The sequence below is a fragment of the Clinocottus analis genome, unplaced genomic scaffold (genome assembly GCF_023055335.1).
Source record: "Clinocottus analis isolate CAN_PGR_092001 unplaced genomic scaffold, fCliAna1.0.p SCAF_3, whole genome shotgun sequence".
Lineage (NCBI taxonomy): Eukaryota > Metazoa > Chordata > Actinopteri > Perciformes > Cottidae > Clinocottus > Clinocottus analis.
Window position 1 is genome coordinate 405,064 of NW_027176042.1, and position 9,537 is coordinate 414,600.

Below are 9,537 nucleotides of genomic sequence, written 5' to 3' on the forward strand. Positions count from 1 at the left end.
GTGTGTGTGTGTGTGCTTGTGCGTGTGTGTGCCTAAATGTTTGTCCATTTTGTCCTTTACTGTACACATCCAGTGAGCGCTTATCTATGTTTTACTTTTGTATGAATGCTATGCATACTTAATTATTCATCTTCTTACTTCCAGAGGTCACAATCTTTCTAAGCAATCTTTTTTTTTCCTCTTTTTTCGCCGCCTTATTATCTTCATCATGTATTTCCCTCTCTCCCCTTTCCCTCTGGCCTGTTCACTAGTTGAAAGGAGGAGAAGATTCAACATCAATGATCGTATCAAAGAGTTGGGCACCATGATCCCCAAAACCAACGACCTGTGAGTTGCTTTGATAACATTGCATTTCCAGTGCAGATTTAGTTACTTATCTATGAAATGGCCTTTGTATTTCAACTGTGTGCACAGCGACGTGCGCTGGAACAAAGGCACTATACTGCGGGCGTCCGTGGAATACATCAAACGCATGCAGAAGGACGCACACAGATCCAGAGAGGTGGAAAACAACTTCAAAAGGATGGAGATGGCCAACAAACAACTGATGCTACGCATCCAGGTAACACACACACACACACACACACATGCAGAGAAACACAAAAACAGCAAACCGTCTGATGGTGTCGCCCTCTGATTACAGGAGCTGGAGATGCAGGCTCGTATCCACGGTCTGCCCGGCAACTCGCCCTCCGCCCTGAACCCGACCGACCTGATGGCTTCTTATATAAAACAAGAGACCAGCCCGGAGGAGAACCTCTCCCACGCCATGGCACAAGCCCACCACCAGCCCCAGCACCTACCCCAGAACCAGGCTCACCCCCAGCAGCACCACTTCCTCCAGCAGACCCACCTCCACCTCCAGGGCCAGGTGCAGCAGCAGCAGCAGCAGCAGCAGCAGCAGCAGCAGCCCAGGCAGCTGCAGCCGCTTCCCCAACACCTGCAGCAGCCCCAGCCGCCCATCCAGTTCCCGGCCGTGGGCAGCTCCCAGCCCTTTGACTTTACCCAGTCGCTGGACTTGTGTGACGGGATCCCCGGCTTCTCAGACGGCATGTCGGGGCTGGGCGACCTGGGCGGACTGGACGTCCACGGGAGGAGAGGCGAGCTGGGCTTCCTGATGATGGACGAGCCCTTGTCCCCGATGGGGGGAGACCCGCTGCTCTCCGCGATGTCGCCCGAAGCCTCGGTGGACTCCAGCCGCAGATCCAGCTTCAGCATAGAGGACGGAGACATACTGTAGACGCACACATGCCGAATCAAGCACATGCAGAGGTTGCAGGAAAGGGTTGCGGCACGACACACTTGCAACACGTGCAACAGAAATGGAACGACAACCAGACGTGACATTATTCCCCCCAGCTCACAGCAACACGCATACTAAACGCATCAAACTATTTGAACAGACACACACACACACACCAAGGACACTCATTAACGGCACAAGCAAAAGAAGGTACACACACACACTCACACACACACACACACACACACATGATAAATTGAGCAGCTTGAAACGTTGCCCAACAGAGCATTTACAAGAGGTGAAACAACACTGCCAGCTCAGGAGTTATAGTGCACACTCGGCCTCGTTTCCATAAAGGTGACTCTGAATCATAATTGAGCGGAGGGACAAAACCAGCACTTAATTAGATCCAAGTTATCAGATACAAGGACAACCAAGTGCATTGTCTCTTCCATCAACCTCTCTTCGTAACCATAAATGATTAAATGAACGATAGTGAATAAAATGGAAACACTTTCTTGGTCCCCGCATGCATAATTCATCTGAAGGGGATGCAGTCACATTGTTCTCTTCCTCAATCTGATACTCTAGCGTTGGCTTTTTGCTTCTCGCACCAGCTGTTTGGCGTTCCAAACAGACCTCTGTTAGCTCGCTAAGCTAAAGCGTATTCTCCACGCGCCCACATTTTAGGAAAACACACTGGAGGAGGCGGCTGATCGAGCATTAATTAATGCATCTACCGCATCGACTCCACTTCTGACTGTGTCTTCTCCTCACAGACACACACTGCAGCCCCTCCCCCCCCTCGGTTTCTACACCTTTACACTCGACACAGTGGAGAGAATAGAGAAAACACTCGGGCCGGTCTTCAGAATACAGCGGGTCGTCCTCAAAATACTCAGGTGTAGCAGCGTGCAACAAGTGTCCCGCTCATAACCCCATCAGCTGTTTCCATAGGTTCGACATCTCCACCAGTGTTTCAGATTGAACATCAACTCCTATTACGCCCGTTGATGCTTTTCGGGTTTGCTTCTGTGACCATCTACACTCGTGTTGTTGCACACGGAGCATTTGTCTCTCGCTAAATTCTGTTTGTAGGAAACCAGCTGGCGTGCGCGGAGCGGGGTGAAAGAATTGAAAGTGATAATCCCGGAGAGAGGAAATAGTAATCTCCACAACATCACACGCGCATTCACACTCTCACAAGCAGGCGTGCATTAAACATGCAGACGCTGAACCCGCGAGTTGGTAAACGTGCATTATAGTGTTCACACACACACAATAAACACAGTGCAGGCTTGAGGCTGTGCTCACATCACGTGCACACGCCTCCTGTGCTTCAGTCTCTCGCCTTGACGCTGCAGAAGTAAAACTCAGCTCCGCTTTTCAAACTGCCACCGAAAAGCAAAGGTTTTGATGCTTCTGGAGGGCGAAGCTGGACCTGAGTTGCATCTCTGCTGTGGCAGAAGACCTGCGGCTTTCTTTGATTTGATGAAGTTTATGATCAGTACGGATTAAAGGTAGGAAAGAAAAACGTTGATTTTTTTTTTTTTTTTTTTTTGATTAAAAGAAGTGTTTTCTTTATTATAGTTTGTTGTTTATTTTATCTCTCAAAGCACTGGAAACTATTTTGACTTTGTACATGAAAGAATTATGGAATACAGATGTTATATGCCACTCAGCCACTTCAATGTATTTGTATTTGTTGTTTTAGTTACTTTTTTTTCCATTTTTATTTCAAACGTACCCTTTTCTTCTCTGAGCCGTTTTCAGTGAGCACACACACACACACACACACACACACACACACACACACACACACACACACACACACACACGCCACCCATGTTTTATTGAGGAAGGATCGGTGGAGCTGTTGCTGAACTTCCAGAACTTTAAAGAGATGAAGAGATGATGTACATTTACGATGCCATTTTTATATGATTGGGCTTTTATTTTTCTCTATTTTATCTTTGAATTTTGGAGCCAGACAGGAAGTTGATTATTTGATTTGATTCAATTCAAATTGCTCGCGTTATGAATGTAAGCCTTGTGGTTGGTCCGACTGAAGCAGGCCGCCGAGCGCACCTCCTCCCTGACTTTGGTTTCCGCGGAAACTAGAAGATGACTGACAAAACAAACAAACTCTAATCCGAGGAGTTGCGGTTGCCATGGCGCGGTACCACAGACTCTGCATCGCCACTTTCGTTCTGCCGAGTCGTGCCTTTCAGCCTCTCAGCCTTTTCCCTCTCAGTCTGACTTGTTGTCCTTCATGCTGCCAACACTCCACAGAGCTGCTGCGCTCCTCTGCTCCTCCACCAGAGGGCGCTCTGCTCCTCTGCTCCTCCACCAGAGGGCGCTCTGCTCCTCTGCTCCTCCACCGGAGGGCGCTCTGCTCCTCTGCTCCTCCACCGGAGGGCGCTCTGCTCCTCTGCTCCTCCACCAGGGGGCGCTCTGCTCCTCCACCAGAGGGCGCTCTGCTCCTCTGCTCCTCCACCAGAGGGCGCTCTGCTCCTCTGCTCCTCCACCGGAGGGCGCTCTGCTCCTCCACCAGAGGGCGCTCTGCTCCTCCACCAGAGGGCGCTCTGCTCCTCTGCTTCTCCACCAGAGGGCGCTCTGCACCGCTACGACACGCGGCTCTTTACTGAGAATATAAAATGTTTTACCAGAATCCAGCCAACGACTGATCCTGTTCCTTATTTGTGTGTGTGTGTGCGTGTGTGTGTGTGTGTGCGTGTGTGTGTGTGTGTGAGTGAGAGACTCAAAGTTGCTCCTCTCTTGTTGTCGGCGCTTCTCTGTTCAGATAGAGTAATAGTTCAGTTTGACACTAGAAGTCGTTTTCACACAGAAACTTCCTTTAATCTCCTGAAGGGAAGTTTCTCTGAGCTCGACTCAAAGTTAACATGTTTATAAGTTCAAGCATGTTTTTTAATATCAGAATTAGTTTGGATGCCAAAAAGCACGAAACATGTCGGTCTCATATTTAAGTTTGAATTTAGCTTCACAACTTGTTGATGTGAGACACAAAGTAAAATCAATACACTCCTAAAGTAAATAAATACACAAACATCTAAATAAATTGTAATGCCCTTTCAACATTTAGAAATAAAAGTAAATATTAAAAAAATATCTCATTGGAGATCAAAGCTATTCTAAAAGATATAGAGATTAAAATATTGGGAGTATAATTGAAGATTAGATATTGTAAAATATTCTGTATTTGAGTCAAATGTAAGATATTTATAGTGAGTGAATAGTTTGCATATTGTTTATCTTAGTGTTTGTCATTTCTGCCATAAGCAGGTTAATGTAGTTGCATGATGTGGCCACCAGAGGGCGACAGAGATCCACAACGTGGAGGCTGCTCCCTGTTCGACACCACGGCAGAAAAGACTGAGCTGCTGCTCTTTTAAATACTAAAAATCTAATTTCAATTTGAGTTTGTTCACAAATAACTAACAAGATGAAGTCATCCACGGTGCAGAGAAGCATTTTGATTACTTTGATTTATTGTTGTCAGCAGGACGACATTCCCACACACACTTGAAACGCTGTCCTTGAAATATCAAGTTTTTTTTTTTTTTACAAATTACATGTATTGGTGCTAATTTGGTAAAAAAAAAATCATTTGAAGGTTTTTAACATTTCACCTTTTTTTTTTTTTTTACATCTTTTCTCCTCTTTTGAAGCTCTTTCATACATCTGATGTATTAGTCCAGGGATGCTTCAGGATGATCCATAAAACCATTTAACAGCCTTTCTCAAGTTAAATCGGGGTAATCCCGTTCCCCACACACACACATGCGCTGACTGATGCTGCAGAGCATGTTTAAGTGTAGTGGTCCATCCACAGGCCCATTCTCCTGGCTCTTTATGATGCTAATGTACTCCCCAGTCTAATAAATCCCTGTAGAGCTGCAAAGAGTAGATCTTATGGCTCACTCCGATCGCCACCTTTTCGCCCACCCCCACCACCACCACCACCACCACCCAACACACATACGCACACTGCTATTAACGCAGCAGAAGTGCCTGCCTTGCACTTCCACAGATACTTGGGTGGCTGTTTAGTGAGAGAGGAAGAGAGAGAGAGAGAGAGAGAGAAAGAGGGGAAGGGTTGAGACAAATCAAACACGAAGGTGCGATTTGAAAAATGTTGGCAGTGTTCGGCCTCGGCGTGGTGTGTGCTGGTTGTGGAGCGAGGACACACACACGCACACAGACGCACACTGAGAAACACTCATCACCTCTTTTTTCCTGAAGGTTGGGCCTCTTTTTACTGGCACGGGGCGGTGAGCTCCTGCCCTGCAGAGGGCCGAGGGGAGAAGTCCAAATAATCACTGAGCTTTCTCTCTTCTGCGCAACAAGGAGCTCCATTCAGACGTGAGGACGGAGCGAGGAGACGTTCCACTCCATTCTCTCCTCCGACCAATCCTCCTTTTTCATCCTTCCTCCTCCTCTTCACCCCATCGCCTCCCTCCTACCTGCCCCCCACAGCACTTCCCTCCTGCATGTGTGTGTGTGTGTGTGTGTGTGTGTGTGTATGTGTGTGTGTGGAATGAAAGAGAGACCTCCCTCCCATGGGAGCAGTGTGTCACTCAGCTTGAAGCCCAGGGAAGAGAGGTGAAAGGGGGCTGATTGAGCTAATTTAGCCCCTGGATGTGAGAGCAGGAAAGGCCTCACCCTCTGCTAATAGACAGACATCAAAATGGAGATGAGGAGGGAGGGGGGTGAGGAGGAGGGGAAGAAGAGAGGGAGGGAGGGATGACTATAAAACGAAGACGACTTTTTGATGGATTTATCTCTTTTTGTCCGAGGGGGGATGTGGAGAAAACTTTTATGAACACTGAGTGACATTGTGAAGTTGCTAAAGGTTTATGTGTGTTGCCCGAATTAAAACCCGCTGATATTACTTATTGATCCGTCCTCCTCCATTAAGATACCGTCAATCACGGGGTGCTTTATGATCTCCTCCGCTCGGGCCACACACACACACACACACACACACACACACACACACACACAAAAACACTGTCTTCTGCCACTCGGCTGGAGATCGGAGATGCTTTTTACGGCTTTTTGCAGCCATGCACACTCCTGTAGGACCCGATGGCCCGCCATCAAAAAGGCTCTAATGAAGATGGCACCGTGACACAACATTGATTTTTTTTAGCTCCATAACTCATCGGCGCTGCAGATTGAAGCTTTTTTCTAAAAGTTTCGGACACAGATTGGAGGAATTAAGAGTTTCACTCAGTTGTTTTCCTTGTTATCTTTATTGGAGTTGAGTGTTAAAAAGGGTCGAGTAAAGGCAGTCAGCCGTTGTAAAAGTGGCCTTTTTTCTTTCCCTCGCTGTCTCTCGCTCACTCGCTCTCGCCGCCGTGTCCTTCTTCATTCCCACCTCTCCTGGCCCTCTTTATTCCGCCGCACCTTTTGTCCATCTTCCTCTACATATTTAATACTCCTCACTGACTCCCTTCAACCCCTCCGTGCCTCTATTCCTCAAAGAAAAGTGTCTCAAATTGGCTGGAGAGATGAATAATGTCCCCGCCATTACCCGTCTGGTGGAAGGATCAGTCTCTCTTTTCACGAGCGGCGAGGCAAAGAGACGAGTTGCAGAGGTGACGACTGGGTGACGGCGATGGCAACTTTTATCTCTTAACTTTACTCTGCAGCAGATGAAGGAGAAGGAGAGAGATGAGGAGTGACTTGTATGGAGATTCACTGGAGTCAGATAGAAGTGTGTGTAGCAGCTGATTCACACACTGCAGCAAGTTCACTTTACAATCTAAAATGACTTATTTTTGACTTTTTGTTGTTTTGAAACGATAACACAAGCTAACATGCAGGTGTTCCCTATGAAAAGTCATTTCATCATCACTTCTTTCTTGAGGAAATCTAATTTTGTACCAACATTAACCTTCCCGTGCCAATTTTAAGTCTCAGCATGCCCCATTCTGACAACCTTTTGGCATAAAATAAGTCATTTTTCCATTTTTTTAACCAAACAACAGTTTTTTTTACTAAATCTCCTTCCTCACAGGCCAAGACTTTGTTTTATTGTGATTATTCGTGCAGATTAAGATTATTTAGGGCCTAATCTTTCCAAAAAGGTGTCTTATTGACGCTCCAGGAGGCCTTTGAGGGGAATCTGGCTCATATCATGCTGGATGTTCATAGTTACCATCAAAATGTCTTTTAAAAGTGATTTTTTTTGCAGATGTACATTTTTTTCCGCAAGACTTTGCTGAACAAACACACACAATAAACACACATATGGGAATTTGGGCTTCCTACAACAACTCAAACACAGAGAAAAGGAGGTCTGGAGACAACATTGGTTTTCAGCGGGTTAACTCCATGTCGCCTGATTCTTACAGTAATTTCTCCTCTGCAGCTGTAGAAGCGCGTTTCCTCCCAGACGGCCAGTAGGGGGAGTTAGTGGTCCACAGCACAGTTTACACAGAAACCCAACAAGGCCTGACTGACATCTCTTCACGCTGAAAATGAATCTGTTGTTTGCGATCGCGGTGAATGTCACCCAGCGACGGGAGGAGCATCTGGTGCAACCTCCGTAAGGATGAAGACACGGCGTCTCCTCCAGCACGCTGAACCGGATAAACATAATGGGCAAACTGTTGTTGGAAGACGCAAACACCTCAACATCTCTTAGCTTCGTGAGTTGGTGGGAGGGGGGTGTTAAATTAAGCTTATCAGTATTAAGATAAATAATGTGTCTGACATGGAATTTGTCACATTTTGAAGGTTAACTCCTCCATCCTCTCCTCCAGGCAGCTGATGGAGTGGCTGTACGAGAGCCATGAATCCCGCATCATGTCTTCGTTGCGGGTTTTTCCTCACATGATGGACAATATCGTCGTCCTTGACAATCCAAAAAAAAAGAAAAAAAAAAGCCCATGAAGATTACTGACTAACTAATGGTCCGGCGCACAGGATTCATCTGAAACCTAAGCTCCCGACATCTATTTGTTCTTTTATTCGCCGTGTTTGTTTCTCTATCATCCGATCCGTCCGCGCAGCCATCCACTCATCCACTCATCCGTTCATCCGTCCATCTCGCAAATCCTCTCCCGCGTCGTTCGGTGTCTGTGAGCGAGGAGCCGATTCCACCCAACTCCAAATCTGAAGGTCGCAAAGATGAGATGTTTTCTCTCTTTCTATTTCATTTTATTTATTTTTTTTCATCACACCTCCCTGAAAAGCAGCAGAGATTATACAGCCCACAGCTGTTATCACATTCATGCCCTTCTTCAAGCCTCTTTTTTTTTTTGGATCTTCATCCTCTCCTCTGCTGCCTTTCAGAGACCTGAAGATAACGGCACGCCGCATGACGCCATTGTCCTCCCTCCCTCTCGCTCGTAGGTGGAGATTTAAAGTTCTGTTTTAAAACTGCCACCGTTACAATCCTGCTTAACCCTCCTCCCCCTCTTCCTCCTGAGTATACTACCTAACCCCTCTGAACTTCAGTCAGAGTTACTGAAGACCCAGAGTACACTGGGGAGTCGGCTGCACCGCTGAGAAAGAGACAGAGATAGACAGAGACTTAGCTGCCTGCTACTCCACCGCGCTCTCTCTGGTAATAAGAAAAGTTTCTGTTCTTTTTCCGTGTTACAGCAGGGAGATAAAACTAGGGATCACTCGCGCGCACACACACACATGCCGAGACACACACACACACACACACACTCGCACGCGTGATCCCGCAAGACACAAAATGGAGGAACGGCGAAGAGACGCGCGAGCGTCACCCTCGCTTTCCTGGCTCCCGTGCAGAAAAACAAGAGAAAGCAGAAGACGAGACGCGAGAAAAAGAAACAAGTTTAGTCCGGAAGCGGCTCGGAAAAAAGCCCGATTCGAATGAGAGGGCGGTTCCACAAAAGGTCAATGTATTCAGCTGATATCCTACGAGGGAGGGGATTTAATACCCGCTCTTTGGTTGAATTAATTAATTATAATATTAGGCTAGCTCTAGGGGCCCTTTCCTTCAGTGATTAAGTGAGCACATATCTTTAAAAGACTGCGTTGGTCTCCGGGGCCCCGGGCCTCTGAACCTCGGGGTGAAACAGAGAAAGATGTTTTATACATGAGAGGACGGAGGAACGCGGCCGGCCGGCTCACCTCCACGCCGAGACGCCGAGACGCCGCCTTCCTTATTTAGAGCCTCGATGGCGCTCGTCTTCCTCCGCAGAGCCGCTTGTGCGTCGCCCCGCTGCCCTGCGCCGGGCCCTCCGCTGGGCCCCGCCGGGCCCCACCGGGCCCCTCCGTGTTCAGCT

The 9,537-nt window shown here is 47.5% G+C and overlaps 1 protein-coding gene across 3 annotated transcripts in view; it reads left to right on the plus strand.

The window, feature by feature from the left end:
• The window catches only part of tfeb (transcription factor EB), a 29,278-nt gene extending 26,354 nt beyond the window's left edge, over positions 1 to 2,924 (plus strand). For all 3 annotated transcript variants that reach the window (XM_068594486.1, XM_068594487.1, XM_068594488.1), the window contains 3 exons: positions 252 to 327; positions 415 to 562; positions 644 to 2,924. In XM_068594486.1, coding sequence (XP_068450587.1) covers positions 252 to 327; positions 415 to 562; positions 644 to 1,240 — 821 coding nt within the window. In that variant the 3' untranslated portion in view covers positions 1,241 to 2,924. The remainder of the gene's footprint in view (positions 1 to 251; positions 328 to 414; positions 563 to 643) is intronic.
• Positions 2,925 to 9,537: the final 6,613 nt, after the last annotated feature.